This window comes from Scyliorhinus torazame, chromosome 15 (genome assembly GCF_047496885.1).
Source record: "Scyliorhinus torazame isolate Kashiwa2021f chromosome 15, sScyTor2.1, whole genome shotgun sequence".
In the NCBI taxonomy this organism is placed as follows: domain Eukaryota; kingdom Metazoa; phylum Chordata; class Chondrichthyes; order Carcharhiniformes; family Scyliorhinidae; genus Scyliorhinus; species Scyliorhinus torazame.
The window spans coordinates 185007415-185028559 of NC_092721.1; the positions used below are offsets into that span (position 1 = coordinate 185007415).

Consider the following 21145-nt stretch of genomic DNA (forward strand, 5'->3'; position numbering starts at 1 on the left):
CAGACACGGGGAGAACGTGCAGACTTCACACAGACAGTGACCCAAGCCGAGATTCGAATCTGGGGCCCTGGCGCGATGTAGTCATAATGCTAACCACTATGCTACCGTAATAATTTGTGCTTCAACTTCATATCTCATATGCCCTTCTGACGATGCAGCATTCTCAGTATTGAACTGAACAATCAGCATACATCTTTGTGCTCAAATGTCTGGAGTGGGACCTGAACCCACATCTTCTGACTCAAGGAATGGCCCAAGGTTTATCTTTAAGGGAGTTACATACCTGGGTCAGATGAGCTACCATGATGTCAGTTCTCACCGATATTTTTCCATCGTGCAAAGTATACATAAACAGCTTATTAACACCAGACAATAACCTGCATACAGAAAGAAATTGACATTAATAGTTTCACAATCCATTGGTAGATTACTGCTCATCGCGAAAACTATAAAAAAAATTAGGACTCTATAAATTAGGAACGTGAACATTTGGATGTGAAAATGTTGTTGTATCTATTTAGATTTACTTATTGTTTGCTACTTTTTTCCCTTTCCCACCCATTCACAATTTTTCCCTGTTCATTTTCAGATTTTATTGCTGGAGCCTTTCAGTCCTATACACCATTTTGTTCTTGTTTTGCTTCTTTCTTCATTTTCAATTCTATTTTAGGATTATTTCATTCCAGGTGTTGCTTCCTTTAGCCACTAGTGACATAAATATCAACTTTTGCTCATAAAAATATTTGTGGTTCTGAGTTAAAGATTCAAGTCCAGAGATTTAAGCACATGATCCAGGCTGACACATCAGTTCAGCATTGAGGGAGTGCTGCATTCTTGGAGATGCCATCTTTTGGGTGAAATGTTAAACTGATTTTAGAAGGATTTTAAATGAGGGATACTTAATCTGAAGGCCATCCGAGAACATGCACATTGTCCCGGAGATGGGTGGACCTTAGGTAGATTCTCCAATTTATCTGGGGGTTGCCTCATTTGTTAGTTGCAACCTGGATTTTGTGTGCTGCAGCTCACTGAGAGAAGCTAGCCAAAATAAATGACAGTTAGTTAGGCCTGCAGTTTAGGCAGAGAAAAAGTTAACTTCATCATTCACCTCACCATAAGGAATGCAGGTGGGGTTTAATCTCAGTTTAGATTTCATGAGGGAACAGAAACTGGAAGATTTGATCTTGCTTGCCTGTAGAAGAGCAATAAGGGGCCAAGCTACATCCTTTCCCGATAGGAGTTGGACTAGAAGGTGGCTGTCAAAATAAAACCTGAAACCAACCAAATTCGTAACTTGACTAACCTGTGTTTATTGGCAATGATCCTTCTGATTAAAGATGAAACATAATCAGGTTGGTCGTATGCTCACCAGTAACCAATGAAATTGCCAAAAAGATATAAACATTCAAATTGGTGATGTGATTACTGATGCCCAATGAGATTTCCAGAAAGTGAACTCCAAATTATTTGTAATTAAATAAGATATCATCTTCAAGATCAATAAAATAACAGTCTGCAGAAATGCATAAAGTTTAGAATATTTATAAAACCTTCCAGAAGTAACTTTTGGGGTGGCACAATGGTTATCATTCCGGCCTCGGGTGACTGTCTGTGTGTAGTTTGCACTTTCTCCCTGTGTCTGCGTGGGCTTCCGGTTTCCACCCACAGTCCAAAAACGTGCAAGTTAGGTGGATTGGCCATGCTAAATTGTCCTTAGTATCCAAAAAGGTAGGTGGGGTTACAGGGATAGGGTGGAGGTGTGGGCTTTATAGGGTGCTCTTTCCAAGGGCTGGTGCAGACTTGATGAGCCGAATGGCCTCCTTCTGCACTGTAAATTCTATGATAAGTAATAACTGGCTGCTACTTACCACAATGTTTCTCGTATCACTTGGGCTTCCGTAACAAATGTCCGTTCATCTGAATAATATAGCGGATCAGTATTGTACAAGTGCTGCTCCCTAGACAGTAAAGTTACTTAATTACAATCAAAGAGGAAACCTATTTTTATTCTCAAACAAAACTAAGTCGTTGTACAATAAACTGTTTCATTTGTTAAGTTGAGCCATTTAACTCCTGTGCTGTTGACTTTTAACAAGAATACAAGGTTATTTAGTGAAACTGGCCATTTTTTGCAGAGAGAACAAGTCTCACAGACTGTTCAACTGTGCAGATGTCAATGAGCCTGAACATAAGAACATATGAAGCAGCAGTGTTCCCTTGGGAAGAGATTTCCAAAGATTAATGACCCTTTGAGAGAAGAAATTCAACCTCATTTCAGTTTTAAATAGAAGACCCCTTGTCTTTAAACTGTGGCTCCTAGTCTTGGAGCGCCCCACAAGGGGAAAAGTCCTCAAATTTGCTCTGTCAAGCCCCCTCAGGATCACATCTCATTCTTCTGAAGTCCAATGAGTACGGGCCCAGCCTGCTCAACATTTCCTCATAAGACAATCCCTTTAACACAGGAATCAGCCCAGTAAACATCTGTCTCTCTTTAAGTACGGAGACCAAGACCAAAATTGTATACAGAACTCTCGGTGCAGTCTTACCAATGTCCCCCATACAGTTGAAGCAAGGTTTGCCTACTTTTATACTCCATTCTCCTTGCAATAAAAGCAAACATTCCATTTCCCTTCCTTATTACTTGCTGTACCTGCATGCTACATTTTGTGATTTGTGTACTAGCACACTCACGTAACCTCTTTGCCTCCTCCTCACAACTTGCTTTCCTTCCTATGTTTGTATAGTTAGCATATTTGGTTGCAATACACTCGGTGTCCCTTCATCCAAGTCATTAATACACCTCAAATAGTTGAGGCCCGAGCACTAATCCTGTTGTACTCCACTGGTTATATTTCCCAACTTCATTGCACTGTTAATGTAAGCCTATTTGTGACACTAATAAAGATTATTATTGTTATTAAATGATTCAACAATTCCAACTCTCTATTTCCTTTTAAGTGACCAATTTTCTGTTCATGCCAATCTGGCTTGCTCTTTCCTACATTAGTGGGATTTCAGTTTAAATATTCCCCTGCCTAACCCAAAGGGTGCAGAGGTCATTTGTAGCAACTTTATCAGCAGAGATCAGTTAACTCACACAGATGTGGTATTGAACCCAAGTCTTTCTGATCGAGAAGGCTCATGATTACATCAGCCTGTACCTATCCCAATTGAGATTATGCGTTTTCTTCCAAGATGCAAGCTGACAGGGCAGTCAACCTTGGCACATAAAACTTGACCTTTGAATCTTCGGAAAATCCTTCCAAATCAGGCATCAACTTATATGCTGAGTATAAAATGCTGGTGTAGGTGGTTACATTTTGAATGTGGAAAAAAAACTTCACTGGTATGTCAAATTAATTCAATGTGACATGCTTTATTGAATGAATTAATTCTACAAACCACAAGCTTGAACCTTTATCGTTAATCACAATCAAAATTAATTGTCTTCGACATCGTCAAAGCATTCACCAAGTTCATTCGGAGTCACTTTAGCCATGGCATCATTGTATGAATCCCACTCTGGATCAGATGTGGCACCTTTAGTTTCACTCATCCTTCAACAGCAAATAATCTTCCTCTCCATCCACTGAACTGGATATTCCACATTTCATGAATGATCTGATGACAATTTGTGCATTAATAGCATCCTACAATTTGATGATGACAACACACAAAACATCAAGTGTATTTTCACTCTTTGCAAAAGAAAATTCACAAACAGCCGCACACCTAATCCATTCGACCTTGAATTGCTTGTTGAGGCACACAACCAAATGTTGAACTACGGAAATTAGGACGCTGGTGAAACTCCAATTTGGGTGTTATTTCTTCACAGGCACCTCTTGAACTCATTGGTTATATGGGATTTGTACATGCCCCACATAATAGGCTGCAATTCTTTGAATAGACCACCAGGAAGCCTTTTTCACACCGCACTGATCCACAACTTCACCGCATCCTCATCCATCCAACAGTTGTCATGGACATGCACAAAATGTCCCATAGGGAACTTTATTTTCAGTTTGTAAATTACCATAAGCTTCAATTTTGTTCTGTCAGCCATTCAGTCTCATATCACCATGAATCTTGATTTCCCATGTCTCATGGTTTTCACTAGAACCTTTTCAGTCCACAGTTTGACTGCTGGGCATATCAAATTTTATTGGCATTTCATCCATGTTGCCGATGTGACATGGGTGCTCGTGCTGATGAAGAATGATTAGAAACTGTTAATTTTGGGATTGAGATCTTTGGTAGTCTCGGAGAGATCTTGGTCTCTTCTGCTCCAAAGTTCAACATTCTGTTTCATAAAGCTGCTACACCAACTAGTTGTTGCTCTGAAATCTTTGCTGGACTCTGGGTTTTATTTGGTTCACTTAAGTGTGCATTAGTGATAATATAATCATTCTAACGATTTGAGAGGCCCCATTCCAATACATGCCTCTCAAGATCAAGCCAGTGGCTGGTCCCTGTTCTCATGCCGCATTTTGTCTTGGGCATCTTCTTTAGGGTTTATTTCTTCTTTTTTCATTCATGCAGCTTTGAACGAACAGTGAATTCCCTCACTGTAGCATAGCTACATGACAAATTAACAAATGTTGCAACTTTTAGCTTGAAACCAGCTTCGTACTTCATTCTCTTTGCTGGAAGACCCATTTCTCTTCGTTGTTCGCCTTGCATGATCTGTTTTGACACTCTTTCACAAATCTTACACTCAGGTGCACCTTCTTGGCAACATGGCCCGTATCGACTGGTTGATCCCTTGAGCTGATGATTCTGTATGCTAATAAAGCATTTCTTAGCAAAACAAAGGGGTGATTAGGGTTAGGCTGAGTACAGGTCTAAGCATGATTTTGGTGCCAAAAAAATGGGGTCTTCTTATATGCGACAATCTCTGGTAAATGCCCTCTAGCTTTGGAAAATGTTGTTTTGAAACCAGCTAATGGGAAGTGCAGAATAGCAACTGAAACAGCAGTAATAACCGAGATGGCGCATGTCCATAGTGCCGACCAGCTCACAGCAAAACAACTGAAATTAACCAAAATTCACAGCTCACAATTTATGGGCTGGTGCTCCAAAATAGTACAGCATCATCCAATTCATTGTGACAGTCTTAATAATGAATCTTATTGCCACTTTCAGAGGATCTGAACTACTCACAAAAGTTATGACCCCATACGTCACTCTCCACTACAAGTCAGTATTCTTATCATGTAGTAGATTGTTCAGGATGTACAATGCGTGGTGTAGAGTATTAAACATTTACAACTGCTTCCTTACCAGACAGCAGCTAAGTTGGAATGCAGGTGAAAGCTGTGACTAAATTTAAATGCTCGGTTTGTCCAGTACTGGGTGACCACATGCTGCTCCAGCCACAAACGTGCTTCTGGCTCACCAACTGGATGGAGAAGGAATATAACATTAGACATACTTTTCAGCCAATACTTTCTGATTTCAAATATTCTAATTATAATAATATTTAGAACAGGGTTACAAATGACATCATGTTTTAAATGTTTCCTTGAATCTAAAGTGAGACAAAAGAGAGAAATTGAGAGATCATACTAAACTCTACCCTGAGATAGAACCATGAGATCATAAGATGTAGGAGCACAAGTAGGCTATTTAGTCCATCAAGTCTGCTCCGCCATTCAATGAGATTGTGACTGATCTGATGTGATAATCCTCAACTCCACTTTCCCGCCTTATCCCCATAGCCCTTGATTCCCTTACTGATTAGAAATCTGCCCTTAAGATTTGACTATCATCGGGAAAGAGGCCCTGGCTGAAGCCTGTAATTTTTTTTTTGAAATCAGCTTTCATACTTTGATAAAGGAGGGGCAGCTGGTTTTCCGGTTACATACATATACACACTCAGATATATAGAGAGGGAAGCAGAAACAGCTGCTTCTGTGGAAAGCAGAGAAAAGGACTGTTTTTGTGTTAGCCACCCAGCAGAATGCTGGTGAGACAGGTTCTCTGTTCAAAGAGATGTGGTTTGTGGAGTTTTAAAAGCCAAGGAGTTGCCAGAGAGTGCCTTGCTGATGGAAGATGGTTTGGAGTTCTGGGAAGGCTGAGTAGAACAACTTTTGAAGGGACACTTGAAAACTCACCCTGGGCTAGTAGAGAGAAGGGAAGGAGTGTGAAACGGAATCTTCCAAGACTACACATCTACTGGGAACATGTCACACAGCATTTCAGTTGTGCTAGTTAATTAATGGGGAAGGACCTTTGCTTTCATTTGAGGGTATTAGTTGCCTATTAAGTAATGTTCACTCTACGTTGAGTTTTGTTTGTTTGTTATTATAGAAGTCTCAAAACACAAAATCTTGTTTAAAATTCATTCTTGGGGCAGCACGGTGGCGCAGTGGTTAGCATTGCTGCCTCACGGCGCCGAGGTCCCAGGTTCGATCCCGGCTCTTGGGTCACTGTCCGTGCGGAGTTTGCACATTCTCCCCGTGTTTGCGTGGGTTTCGCCCCCACAACCCAAAGGTGTGCAGAGTAGGTGGATTGGCCACACTAAATTGCCCCTTAATTGGAAGAAATGAATTGGGTACTCTAAATTTATTAAAAGAAAAAAATAATTAATTCTTGGGATGTGGATGTCACTGGCTAGGCCAGCATTTATTGCCCATCCTTAATTGCTCTTGAGAACGGGATGGTGAGCTGCCTTCTTGAACTGCTCTACGAAATGGTTCCTCTGTTCATAACGAGGCGATGCAGTCCCACGCAAAATTGTCTGTTGGTTTTCTCTACCTCCTCTGTGGCATCCTTATCGCTGCCTCCCTTGCTGTCTTCACTGAACTAACTTTCAACATGCACTAAATCCAACGGGATCAGAGCACTGCATGAGACTTTTACGAAACAAACCTTTCGAAGAGGCATGTGGTGCTGCTTTCTTAATTTGTGCTTGTTCTTCCGGTGATGTTTTGTCAACTTGGATCCCAGAATCCTCTCTGCTTAGAGACTCTTGAAGCTCCTCCTCACTTTCTTCTTCAGACCACTCCTAAACAATACAAAGAAGAACAAAGAACAATACAGCACAGGAACAGGCCCTTCAGCCCTCCAAGCCTGCGCCGATCATGTGTCCTATCTAGACCAACCGCCTGTATCCTTCTATACCCCGTCTGTTCATGTGCCTATCCAGATAAGTCTTAAAGGTCATTAATGTATCTGCCTCAACCACCTCACTTGGCAGTGCATTTCAGGACACCATCACCCTCTGTGTAAAAACTTTCCCCCACATATCTCCACTGAACCTATCCCCCTTCACCTTGAACTTGTGCCTTCTTGTAATTGTCATTTCCGCCCTGGGAAAAAGCCTCCAACTGTTCACCCTATCTATATCCCTAATAATTTTATAAACTTCTATCAGGTCGCCTTTCAACCTCCGTCTCTCTAGGGAGCACAATTCCAGTTTATTCAATCTCTCCTCATAGCAAATACCCACCATACCAGGTAACATCCTGGTAAACCTTTTCTGTACTCTCTCCAAAGCCTCCACATCCTTCTGGTAGTGCGGTTACCAGAATTGGACACAGTATTCCAAATGTGGCCTAACCAACGTTCTATATAATTGTAATAGAATTATCGAGCTTTTATACTCTATTACCCCGTCCTATAAAGGCAAGCATGCCATATGCTTTTGTTACCGTCATTTCCACCTGTGCTGCCACTTTTAAAGATCTATGGACCTGCACACCCAGATCTCACTGTGACTCTATGCTCCTGATGGTTCTGCCATTTATTTTATAGCTCTCACCTGAATAGGATCTACCAAAATGCATCACCTCGCGTTTATATTGCATATAAATCATCTCAAAAGTGTCTTTTTGAGAGATGGAAACTGGGGAGAAAGAGAACGAAGTTGGATGTAAGATAGCGTGGAGAGAAGAATGGGAACTGGAGAAAAAGAGGGGAAGAAAGTTGGATGTGAGAAAGTGTGGAGAGAAGGACAATTTTCAATCTGGAAAAGTGTGAAGTGACTAAGTGCCTGGTTGAAACAATGGATTTTATAATGGCATCCAATGTTGGTGAGAGATATAACTCAAAGGACGAGGTTTTCTTTAATTTAAAGTATCCAATTCTTTTTTTCCCAATTAAGGGGCAATTTAGTATGGCCAATTCACCTACCCTGCACCCGTTGTGGGGCGTGTGAGCCACGCAGACACAGGGAGATGTAGAGGAAAGGATTGCAAAGATGATTCTGGATAGGAGCGAAAGCAACAGGGTAGTTGTTATGGGGGACTTTTTTGACTGGAATATTGACTGGAAACGCTATAGTTCGAGTACTTTAGATGGGTCTGTTTTTGTCCAATGTGTGCAGGAGGGTTTCCTGACACAGTATGTAGATAGGCCAACGAGAGGCAAGGCCATATTGGATTTGGTACTGGGTAATGAACCAGGCCATGTGTTAGATTTGGAGGTAGGTGAGCACTTTGGTGATAGTGACTACAATTCCATTACGTTTACTTTTGTGATGGAAAGGGATAGGTATATACCGCAGGGCAAGAGTTATATCTGGGGGAAAGGCAATTATGATGCAATGAGGCAAGACGTAGGATGCATCGGATGGAGAGGAAAACTGCAGGGGATGGGCACAATGGAAATGTGGAGCTTGTTCAAGGAATAGCTACTTCGTGTCCTTGATAAGTATGTACCTGTCAGGCAGGGAGGAAGTGGTCGAGCAAGTCGAACTAAAGCAGTCGAAACACTTGTCAAGAGGAAGAAGGAGGCTTATGTAAAGATGAGACATGAAGGTTCAGTTAGGGCGCTCGAGAGTTACAAGTTAGCTAGGAAGGACCTAAAGCGAGAGCTAAGAAGAGCCAGGAGAGGACATGAGAAGTCTTTGGCAGGTAGGATCAAGGATAACCCTAAAGCTTTCTATAGATGTGTCAGGAATAAACGAATGACTAGGGTAAGAGTTTAAAAAAGGAGGTAGGCAGAAAGCAGGTAATTATAGGCCAGTGAGCTTAACTGCGGTAGTAGGGAAGATGCTGGAATCTATCATCAAGGAAGAAATAGTGAGGCATCTGGATGGAAATTGTCCCATTGGGCAGACGCAGCATGGGTTCATAAAGGGCAGGTCGTGCCTAACTAATTTAGTGGAATTTTTTGAGGACATTAACAGTGCGGTAGATAACGGGGAGCCAATGGATCTGGTATATCGGGATTTCCAAAAAGCCTTTGACAAGGTGCCACACAAAAGGTTGCTGCCTAAGATAAAGATGCATGGCATTAAGGGGAAAGTAGAAGCATGGATAGAGGATTGGTTAATTAATGGAAAGCAAAGAGTGGGGATTAATGGGTGTTTCTCTGGTTGGCAATCAGTAGCTAGTGGTGTCCCTCAGGGATCAGTGTTGGGCCCACAACTGTTCACAATTTACATAGATGATTTGGAGTTGGGGACCAAGGGCAATGTGTCAAAGTTTGCAGACGACACTAAGATAAGTGGTAAAGCAAAAAGTGCAGAGGATACTGGAAGTCTGCAGAGGGATTTGGATAGGCTAAGTGAATGGGCTAGGGTCTGGCAGATGGAATACAATGTTGACAAATGTGAGGTTATCCATTTTGGTAGGATAACAGCAAAAGGGATTATTATTTAAATGATAAAATATTAAAACATGCTGCTGTGCAGAGAGACCTTGGATGCTAGTGCATGAGTTGCAAAAAGTTGGTTTACAGGTGCAACAGGTGATTAAGAAGGCAAATGGAATTCTGTCCTTCATTGCTAGAGGGATGGAGTTTAAGACTAGGGAGATTATGCTGCAATTGTATAAGGTGTTAGTGAGGCCACACCTGGAGTATTGTGTTCAGTTTTCGTCTCCTTACTTGAGAAAGGACGTACTGGCACTGGAGGGTGTGCAGAGGAGATTCATTAGGTTAATCCCAGAGCTGAAGGGGTTGGATTACGAGGAGAGGTTGAGTAGACTGGGACTGTACTCGTTGGAATTTAGAAGGATGAGGGGGGATCTTATAGAAACATATAAGATTATGAAGGGAATAGATAGGATAGATGCGGGCAGGTTGTTTCCACTGGCGGGTGAAAGCAGAACTAGGGGGCATAGCCTCAAAATAAGGGGAAGTAGATTTAGGACTGAGTTTAGGAGGAACTTCTTCACCCAAAGGGTTGTGAATCTATGGAATTCCTTGCCCAGTGAAGCAGTAGAGGCTCCTTCATTAAATGTTTTTAAGATAAAGATAGATAGTTTTTTGAAGAATAAAGGGATTAAGGGTTATGGTGTTCGGGCCGGAAAGTGGAGCTGAGTCCACAAAAGATCAGCCATGATCTCATTGAATGGTGGAACAGGCTCGAGGGGCCAGATGGCCTACTTCTGCTCCTAGTTCTTATGTTCTTATGATCTAAGAGTAAGGCCAGTCAAGGACAGTAGTGGGAAGTTGTGTTTGGAGTTCGAGGAGATAGGAGAGGTGCTAAATGAATATTTTTCGTCAGTATTCACACAGGAAAAAGACAATGTTGTCGAGGAGAATACTGTGATTCAGGCTACTAGACTAAAAGGGCTTGAGGTTCATGAAGAGGAGATGTTAGCAATTCTGGAAAGTGTGAAAATAGATCAAGTCCCCTGGGCCGGATGGGATTTATCCTAGGATTCTCTGGGAAGCTAGGGAGGAGATTGCTGAGCCTTTGGCTTTGATCTTTAAGTCATCTTTGTCTACAGGAATAGTGCCAGAAGACTGGAGGATAGCAAATGTTGTCCCCCTGTTCAAGAAGGGGAGTAGAGACAACCCCGGTAACTATAGACCAGTGAGCCTTACTTCTGTTGTGGGCAAAATCTTGGAACGGTTTATAAGAGATAGGATGTATAATCATCTGGAAAGGAATAATTTGATTAGAGATAGTCAACCAGGTTTTGTGAAGGGTAGGTCGTGCCTCACAAACCTTATTGAGTTCTTTCAGAAGGTGACCAAACAGGTGGATGAGGGTAAAGCAGTTAACATAGAACATAGAACGATACAGCGCAGTACAGGCCCTTCGGCCCACGATGTTGCACCGAAACAAAAGCCATCTAACCTACACTATGCCATTATCATCCATATGCTTATCCAATAAACTTTTAAATGCCCTCAATGTTGGTGAGTTCAGTTGATGTGGTGTATATGGATTTCAGCAAAGCGTTTGATAAGGTTCCCCATGGTAGGCTACTGCAGAAAATACGGAGGCATGGGATTCAGGGTGATTTAGCAGTTTGGATCAGAAATTGGCCAGCTGGAAGAAGACAAAGGGTGGTGGTTGATGGGAAATGTTCAGACTGGAGTCCAATTTCTAGTGGTGTTCAACAAGGATCTGTTTTGGGGCCACTGCTGTTTGTCATTTTTATGAATGACCTGGAGGAGGGCATAGAAGGATGGGTGAGTAAATTTGCAGATGACACTAAAGTCGGTGGAGTTGTGGACAATGCGGAAGGATGTTACAAGTTACAGAGGGACATAGATAAGCTGCAGCGCTGGGCTGAGTGGTGGCAAATGGAGTTTAATGCAGAAAAGTGTGAGGTGATTCACTTTGGAAGGAATAACAGGAAGACAGAGTACTGGGCTAATGGTAAGATTCTTGGCAGTGTGGATGAGCAGAGAGATCTCGGTGTCCATGTACATAGATCCCTGAAAGTTGCCACCCAGGTTGAGAGGGTTGTTAAGAAGGCGTACGGTGTGTTAGCTTTTATTGGTAGAGGGATTGAGTTTCGGAGCCATGAGGTCATGTTGCAGCTGTACAAAACTCTGGTGCAGCCGCATTTGCAGTATTGCGTGCAATACTGGTCGCCGCATTATAGGAAGGATGTGGAAGCATTGGAAAGGGTGCAGAGGCGATTTACCAGAATGTTGCCTGGTATGGAGGGAAGATCTTATGAGGAAAGGCTGAGGGACTTGAGGCTGTTTTCGTTAGAGAGAAGAAGGTTAAGAGGTGACTTAATTGAGGCATACAAGATGATCAGAGGATTGGATAGGGTGGACAGTGAGAGCCTTTTTCCTCGGATGGTGATGTCTAGCACGAGAGGACATAGCTTTAAATTGAGGGGAGATAGATATAAGACAGATGTCAGAGGTTGGTTCTTTACTCAGAGAGTAGTAAGGGGATGGAATGCCCTGCCTGCAACAATAGTGGACTCACCAACACTAAGGGCATTCAAATGGTCATTGGATAGACATATGGACGATAAGGGAATAGTGTAGATGGGCTTTAGAGTGGTTTCCCAGGTCGGCGCAACATCGAGGGCCGAAGGGCCTGTACTGCGCTGTAATGTTCTATGTTCTATGTGCAAACTCCACACAGTGTTAGGGGAGAGGTGTTTTCACATCCCCAAAATGTATCATGGAGTTCAACCAACCTCCCCCTTTAATGTATTTGTTGCTTTTCCGAGCACACGGCTTGTTCTCGAGATGTGATATTACAATTCTGGACATGTGGGTTTTTAAACACAAAACAATGTTTATTCCATGAACTCAACTTAACCTCTTAAATAAACATTGGATCTCTTAACACCCCTTACTTCAAAGATAACCCCAAAAATATTACAACACTAAATAATCCTTCAGTTATTCCTTCCAACATCCATGAGCTTTAACACCTTTAAACAGAAACACATCAGGTTAAAGGCTTTACTATTATGAGTTTAAATCACCCAAATGATCCAGAGATAGTCTTTCATGGCAGAGATCACAGCAGATCCAGCTCACTGCAAACACAGACACACCCTAAGTTCTTTTCCTCAAAACTGAAACTTCAAAATGTCTGAAAGGAGCTCAGCTCAACCCACTCTTTGCCATCACTGTTTTCTTAAAGGTACATTGCTTAAACATCCATTTCTTAAAGGTACTCTCACATGACAACAGTGACCCGGGACTGGGAAGGAAACCCGTGTCCTTGGTACAATGAGGCAGCAGTGTTAACCACTGTGCTGCAGTGCCGCCCAAAGAAGGAGTTTAGGGAGGGTGTTTCGGAGGTTTGGACTTTTGGTTCAAAGCTCTGCCACTAATGGTGAGGTAAAGGAGAGGATGAATGCTTAGAAGGCCAAATTGTAAACATGAAAGCACACAGCTGTGGAAAGTTACAGACATGGAACTGAGCTAGGGCATGAAGAGGTTTGAAGATGACAAGAGGATTTTAAATTCAATGCCTCAGTGATAGAGAGCTGGTGCAGCTCAATAAAGAGGGGATAATAGTTTTTTTTTACTAAGTGCAGGACAGAATAATAATAATCTTTATTAGTGATACAAGTAGGCTTACATTAACACTGCAATTAACTTACTGTGAAAATCCCCTAGTCGCCACACTCCGGCGCCTGTTTGGGTACACTGAGGGAGAATTCAGAATGTCCAATTCACCTAACAAGCACTTTTTTCAGGACTTGTGGGAGAAAACCGGAACACCCGGAGGAAATCCACGCAGACACGGGGAGAGGTGCAGACTCCGCACCAATCCGGGAATCGAATGCAGGTCCCTGGTGCTGTGAAGCAACAATACTAACCGCTGTGCTCCCGTGTCACCCATCCTGCCTTCTGACCAATGGACAAGTTGAAGTTGAAAACAGGGGGCAGATGGGAGGCTAGCAATAAGAGTGTTAGGGAAAGAATGTCTCTGTAAGTGAAACATCAATGAAGATTCCAGCAACTTTAGTGTTTGGACAGAAATAGAGTTGAGTGATATTGCAGAATGTGACCTTGATGATGGATAGAATGTAGTGATTTAAGCTAAGCTTTGGATCTTAAAACAGATCAGTATATTTAAAACAGAACAAAAAAAAGAGGGAATATGTAAGACTTGAGCAACAGAGCACCTACTAGGAAGAAAATGGACAATTTTAATGCCAATCCTAGGCCATCTGACAACACAAGGGAGCAAGACCGAAAACAAGGCGAAATTACAAAATACTCTATTCCCTAAGCATACCTTAAATTGAAAGGAAATTCAAGAGGTTTGTGCTTACACTAAATGATAATGCATGTACACCAGCCTAATTAAAACAATTAAAGCAAAGCAGCAAATTGCAAACACTTAAAGGGCCTTGGCTATGTAAACAACATAATTAAATGGAATTTCAGTGGTTTCTGAATTAAACAAGCTGACATCCTGTAGATTTATACAAAGGAGTATTGGATATATGCCAGTGTTAACATGCTTTCAATTTAATATAACATTTTATGAGAAGACAAAGTATTTCACAAGAGTGCTCTCAAAACATTTCTAATCAGCTCTTTATAAGTATGGACCATATAAAAGCCACATAGAAAAAAAAAATTTAAAATTCAACAAACATATCAAAATTCAATGGACAGGGTCAGAAAGTAGAGTATGTCGACTGATTAAATTCCTCAAATTTGTGTTATGACGATTTAACCATAAGCTCAAATGTTTAAAAGGGGCCAGGAAAAATATACTCTTAAGCACCAGGCCAGGTTAAAAATATTCAGGTTTCAGGATAACTGATTGGAATCAACACAAATTCAGTAGGATACAATTTCCTGAAAGTAATTCCAGACAGAGCCGTGTACCTTAGCTCCACATTACAGGAAAAGTGCAGAAAATTTGCCCCTCCTCAGAAGGACTCCATCATGTCCGGCTGTTCACACATATTTCTTCATAGCCATCTTGAAAATAGCCAATTGCCTCAATAAATCCTGGGAGCAAGTTAGTTCCCAACTTGAATGGCACAGGAAGAGCCAAAAGACAAGGAGTATAGTGTTCAATTCTGGTCGCCACACTACCAGAAGGATGTGGAGGCTTTAGAGAGGATGCAGAAGAGATTTACCAGAATGTTGCCTGGTATGGAGGGCATTAGCTATGAGGAGCGGTTGAATAAACTCGGTTTGTTCTCACTGGAACGAAGGAGGTTGAGGGGAGACCTGATAGAGGTATACAAAATTATGAGGGGCATAGACAGAGTGGATAGTCAGAGGCTTTTCCCCAGGGTAGAGGAGTCAATTACTAGGGGGCACAGGTTTAAGGTGAGAGGGGCAAGGTTTAGAGTAGATGTACAAGGCAAGTTTTTTACGCAGAGGGTAGTGGGTGCCTGGAACTCGCTACCGGAGGAGGTGGTGGAAGCAGGGACGAGTGACATTTAAGGGGCATCTTGACAAATACATGAATAGGATGGGAATAGAGGGATACGGACCCAGGAAGTGTAGAAGATTGTAGTTTAGTCGGGCAGCATGGTCGGCACGGGCTTGGAGGGCTGAAGGGCCTGTTCCTGTGCTGTACATTTCTTTGTTCTTTGTTTGTTCTTTTGAAAGTTTAGTGGCCACAGATGAGTCCGAGGCGAGTGGATAAGAGAAACTAGTTTTATTACAAAGTAACAGTATGTACTCTTCAGATCCCAGCCGGGTCTGAGGCATCATTCCGAACCTGGGTGACCTTTATTATCACGTGTACCTAGGTACAGTGAAAAGTATTAGAGTCCCATGGGCTCCCCTGCCCCTCAGTGAGACTCACAGAGAGGCTCATTGCTTCTACCCCATAGGTCTCATGCAGATTATAACAGAGAGAAAATAGTTCCAAGCAGCTTACTCACTGGAGTGTCTGGATATGGACCAATATCAATTTCTTCACCTTCCATCAAGTATTTCGCCCAGTCAAAATCATCATGTTGCACTGCAGAAAAACAGAACGCTTCAGCCATTGCATTTATAATACTAAAACTGCTTCAAAGTTGATTGTGAGCCACAATTCATTTGAATTTAAAATTCTTATTGCTCCAATTTCTCATTAGCTTTAACTCATCCTAGCTCTGTAACAATACCCAACCTTTGCTCATTGCTTCGCTCTGACTGCAGCCTCTTTTACAGTCCCAACCTTTATTTTACCCCAACGTTCGCAGCCGTGCCTTCAGACGCTTAAGTCTTGCTGTCCAATATCCCCTCCCAAAGGCTCTCTGTCATTCCATATCCATTAAGATTCTTCTTAAATCCCACCTCTTTGCTAAAGCTTTCTCCAACCCTGAAGGATTGATTGCTCCTCCCCCACACTCATCAGTCCACCATCTGCAGTTCTTCCAACCTGTGCTCTAATTTCCTTCCAAAAATGGTTTGCTTCATTACCCATGTTTTCCCCCAAAATGTTTCTAAAAAGCCAACTCTTTGGGCCATATTTTAGTCTTTTTTCCCCTCCCGAAACTATTTTGCTTTGTGCTCAATATATATATCACCTATACCTCTCTCTCAGGGGCTGTTTAGCACAGGGCTAAATCGCTGGCTTTGAAAGCAGACCAAGGCAGGCCAGCAGCACGGTTCAATTCCCGTAACAACCTCCCTGAACAGGCGCCGGAATGTGGCGACTAGGGTCTTTTCACAGTAACTTCATTTGAAGCCTACTTGTGACAATAAGCGATTTTCATTTCATTTCTTAAAATGTACTCTATTGTTAGTTATATAATTGAAAGTGGTTATTGCTGCATTATAATAACAAACAAAATTGTAACCATTAAGCAAACTAATTTCCTCCCTTCATAATGGATTCCATCAAAATCTAATTATGCACTTCTGGTTTAATATTATTTAACATTGGACAATTGCCATCTGTTATTATAGTGGGAAATTTAATATGAATTCCACTACATTAATCCAGTATACATTTTCCACTGGCCAGACTGCAGGAACCCCGTAGGAAAGGAAAGGAAGTTCAAAGGAAATTAAGCAAATAATTGAGGGAAGAAAATTTAAAGAAACAGGCCATGAAATGTAAGAAAAAGAAATAATTAAGGACAATTAACAGGGAAGGAAACACTACTTCAATAATGATGCAGATGAAAAAAAAGTGATTTTTGGATTAATGGATGCTTGCATCCTTCCTCCCAAAGCAGGAAAGCAAGATAAAAAGGTATTGTGCACAGGAGAGCAAGGTATTTTGGTCGCAATGGGATAATCCATTTTATTATTTTCCAGTACCCGGAGGTATAATAAATCAGCTTTAGACTTCAAATCCAACATCTAATTTAAATGTGACGAAGGGAAAACATTTCTGCTGCACTTTTAATTTTTTTGATGTATATGAAGGGACGAAGCTGATCTTCTTCAGGCTTACCTCATCACTGCAATGTTACAGCACAGTTAGGTGTTAAGGAAATCTTTAATTCAGTAGCAGCTAATTGAAGGAGAAGGACTTTTATACCCATCCAAGCCTGGTATAGATAATCTGGCACTTAAACGAATTGGAGAAGTTCAGGAATGTGGTCAAAATAGTTCAGGGTACACTGTGCAATTTTCAGAGCAAGTGCACCAATTTGTATCTGCAGTACTTTCTTCAGGTAAAATAGAAAGTGAAATGTTACATATGTTCAATCCCAGACCTGGGTCACTGCCCGTGTGGAGTTTGCACATTCTCCCTGTGTCTGCATGGGCCTCACCCCCACAACCCAAAGATGTGCAGGGTAGACAGATTGACCACATTAAATTGCCCCTTAATAGGAAAAAAATAATTGGATACTCTAAATTTTAAATAAAAGTTATAAGACATTAAACTTTGATTTTTGTTTCTTCTTCCAGAAAGTTTGGCAATTTTAATTTTTTATGTAAAGAGAAATAAAAGTTTTTTTAAAGAGCTTTACCAGCTCATGTAAAGACATTTGTGCCTTCCAGAGGTGTAACATTTAACCAACATAACAGGCGCACATTAAATTAAATTTGTGCCCAAACTTATAAATAAAATGTATAATTGCTACAATTATTTGAAGGATTGATATCGGTTGATGTAGCCATCTGTTAAATCAAATCACAAATGAATAAAGGATTAACATAATGACTCACCCTCTTCCTTCTGTCTTGCCTTCTCAGTGTACTGAGAATTGGAAGGTGAATCAGAAAGGGCCAATAAGAGGGAGAGTATTGCATAGTGTTCCTTGGTCTGCAAGGTTTGGAAGGAAGCCAGTTCAATATTAGTTTTGAAGAAATGAGTCACATATAGAAATAAAATTTTGAGGTCAAGATTTGCACTTGCAAACATGCACTGATAAATTATTTTTAAGGTGTTTTAAAAACAAATGCTGATACTAGGTATAAAACATAGCCTTTTTTAAAAAAGGCTAAATCGCTGGCTTTGAAAGCAGACCAGCAGCACGGTTCAATTCCCGTAACAGCCTCCCCGAACAGGTGCTGGAATGTGGCGACTAGGGGCTTTTCACAGTAACTTCATTGAAGCCTACTTGTGACAATAAGCGATTTTCATTCATTCATTTCATCTGAGGACTGTTGAAGCCAGCAGTAGTAATCCCAAGGAGACAGCAGTCCATCAAACCAGGGTCTTTCATGTTCTGTACAACTCTGCTATTCATTGGTCTTTCAAATTTTCTCCCTCTCCTCAAAGGTGGCACGGTAGCAGAGTGGTTAGCACTGTTGCTTCACGGTCTGTGAGGACTCTGCACATTCTCCCCGCGTCTGCGTGGGTTTCCTCTGGGTGCTGCAGTTTCCTCCCACAAGTCCCGAAAGATGTAATTTGGACGTTCTGAATTCTCTCTCAGTGTAGCCGAATAAGCGATAGAATGTGGCGACTAGGGGCTTTTCACAGTAACTTCACTACAGTGTTAATGTAAACCTACTTGTGACAATAAAGATTATTATTATAAAGACACTGACTACTTCAATGGGTATAATTAACCCCGTGAACAGTGCTCAGGTGCAAGCATCAACAATATGTTTTCATACAGCGTTATATGCATGCACATCCACTAGGGTTCACTTTGTTGCAATTAAAAGTGGGAATCTGGCACATTAACATCGGACAGAATCTTGTGCCCTTCCGCATTATGAGTTGTGTGTGATTTACTTAGGCAGGAAGGTGGCAATCTCTCCCTCCTCCTGTTCACCCACCCCCCGGCTACCACCCTGCCACAAGCTGAGGCCCTTTTGTGTGGAAAAATGTCCACTTAAGGACCACATCCCACCATCACTGGTATTAACCCAGCAGCAGGCAGAGTGTTCACCATGCAGGGTGCATGACAACAAGCAAACCCGTGGGCTCACATTGGGGTTGTCTCTAGTTCAAAGGCACTCAGTGCCTGATCAAGTGAATTGGCATTAGGAAGGGGAGCCCAGGGAGAGCTACCAAAATGTCCCTGCTGTTAGCGCCCCCTCACACCATCACTCACCACTGGTCTAGATCTAATGCAATTGTATCTTGGGTAGATGACATAACAGCAACAGTCACTGCTTTCTCAGTGGCACCGCCATACAATAGAGCTGCCACCCTCCAGCGGCAATCGTAGGTCTTGGGCCATACCAACAGCAGCCACTGCCTCCTCAATGGCACTGCCAGCCTGATTGGCCAGCAGCTCCTAGATAGTGGGACTTCTTGGAGGAACAAGATGCGGCAGGTCTTCCCAATGCAAGGTACCCATTTGCTCCTACTGCCAGTGCCTCCTCACACCATCATTCTCCAGTGGTCTGGATCTAGTGGAGATCATGCCTTGGGGAGGTTTCCTCAGTGGTTCTGCTGTTCTACAGAGCAGCCGGCCTCCGATTGGCCAGCAGCTCCTGACTGGCAGGACTTCCCTGGGGTCCTTCATCCCAAGCAGACCTTCTGCTGGCCTGTCAAATGCCTGAATAGGACAAGATGTTGAAGGCCTTCCCAAAAAGGGTCTAATGGCAGAAAAACTCCATTGTCTCCACAAGCTCCTGCACATTATGTAAACCATGATCCCTGCCCTATCCCAGTTGCTAACGTAGTGAAGCTAACCAAATAATATTCAACCTGGAAGCTTCTTTGCCAGTAGAGATCAGCAGTGTTAAAATCCCTTACTCCAGAGTCAAAAAGTGTAAAATCATTTACTTCCAAAAACCTATTCCCAAAAGTCTTGCTTATTAAGCATAGTCAATGTGAAAGTGGCCTCTTGGGTTCCTTCACAGTCTCAATCAAAGGTAGAATTCTTATTTGCTTCTTAATAATAAAAACAACTGGGACTGTATAAACTCAGCAAACACGGGACTAAAAGCTGGAGTGAGCAAATATTTTTTTCTTTGAATAAACCACTCTGCATTGATTAGGCTAACCAGTGCTCAGTTACAAAAGTTAGCAACTTAAGTGAAGAAGTTAGACACTTTACAACAGTTCCATTAGCTTATAAACACGACTCATATCTCAAGCATAAAATGGCTCCCCAAACACATTCTAAGTCAGCAGAAGTCTTATTAAGGGCTATGGAGAGAGAGTGGGTAAATGGAGTTGAAATCAGCCATGATTGAATGGTGGAGTAGACTAGATGGGCCGAATGGCCTTACTTCCGCTTCTATGTCTTATGGTCTAAGTGTAAAGGCACCCTCCTTCATAATTTATGGAGCTCGTCAGTTCTGGATATAGAGTATTTTCTCATTTTCGGCATTGCAGCCTGCTGACTTATTGTGGCTCAAACTTAAAAAGATTACTTGCAGAATCATCTTCTCAATGTAAAATCACCGATGATTGCCTTCCCACTGGCTCAGCAGGTTAATCCACAGAATTGCTAAGCATCACAAAGAGCGCAGTATGTCTGCAATGTGTGCAGCTGAGGAAAGAGGGGCAAAAAAACACACCCCTCACTGCTATCCAGCAAATAGTGATGGAGGGAGATGGTGGTGTAGTGGTAATGTTATTGGACTGGCAATCCAGAAGGCCAGGCTAATTCTCTGCAGATAGAGGTTCATATCCAACCATAGCAGCTGGTGGAATTTAAATTCAATTTGGAATTTAAAGCTAGTCTCAGAAATGCTGACCATATGTTGTGACGCTAATGTCCTTTAGGGAAGGAAATCTGCCATCTGGCCTGCAGGTCCACAGCCATGTGATTGACTCTTAACTGCCCTCAGAGATTAGGGGTGCCAACAACGCCCACGTCCCATTAACGAATGAAGAAAGTGCGTATGCAGGGACACCACGGAGGATAGGACAAAGATTGGTGCTAATGATGCCCAAGTGCACCAGCTGCACGACATACACTATACTATATTATTATTATTATTATAGTGGATCATATATATATTATATATATATATATATATATATATATATATATATTTATGGAGCTCGTCAGTGAACCGCTTGCTGGGATGTTGCAGGGCATATAGCACTCATTAAATATTGGGCACGAACAACCCGAATGGGAACAGAGTCCCATATTGCATGTGATTAGCTGGGTGTTCCCCGTCGCTCGGAGTGCCGAGAAAC

General features: G+C 42.0%; 1 protein-coding gene across 3 annotated transcripts in view; it reads right to left on the reverse strand.

Moving 5' to 3' along the window:
- The window catches only part of tubgcp5 (tubulin gamma complex component 5), a 94659-nt gene that overhangs the window by 58057 nt on the left and 15457 nt on the right, over window positions 1-21145 (reverse strand). For all 3 annotated transcript variants that reach the window (XR_011935233.1, XM_072477255.1, XM_072477254.1), the window contains exons 4-9: window positions 17758-17854; window positions 15528-15607; window positions 6874-7009; window positions 5284-5401; window positions 1869-1958; window positions 284-377 (exon numbers count right to left, since the gene is read on the reverse strand). Coding sequence is in view for 2 of the 3 variants with exons in the window: in XM_072477255.1 (XP_072333356.1) it covers window positions 284-377; window positions 1869-1958; window positions 5284-5401; window positions 6874-7009; window positions 15528-15607; window positions 17758-17854 (615 nt within the window). In the remaining variant the exon portion in view is untranslated. The remainder of the gene's footprint in view (window positions 1-283; window positions 378-1868; window positions 1959-5283; window positions 5402-6873; window positions 7010-15527; window positions 15608-17757; window positions 17855-21145) is intronic.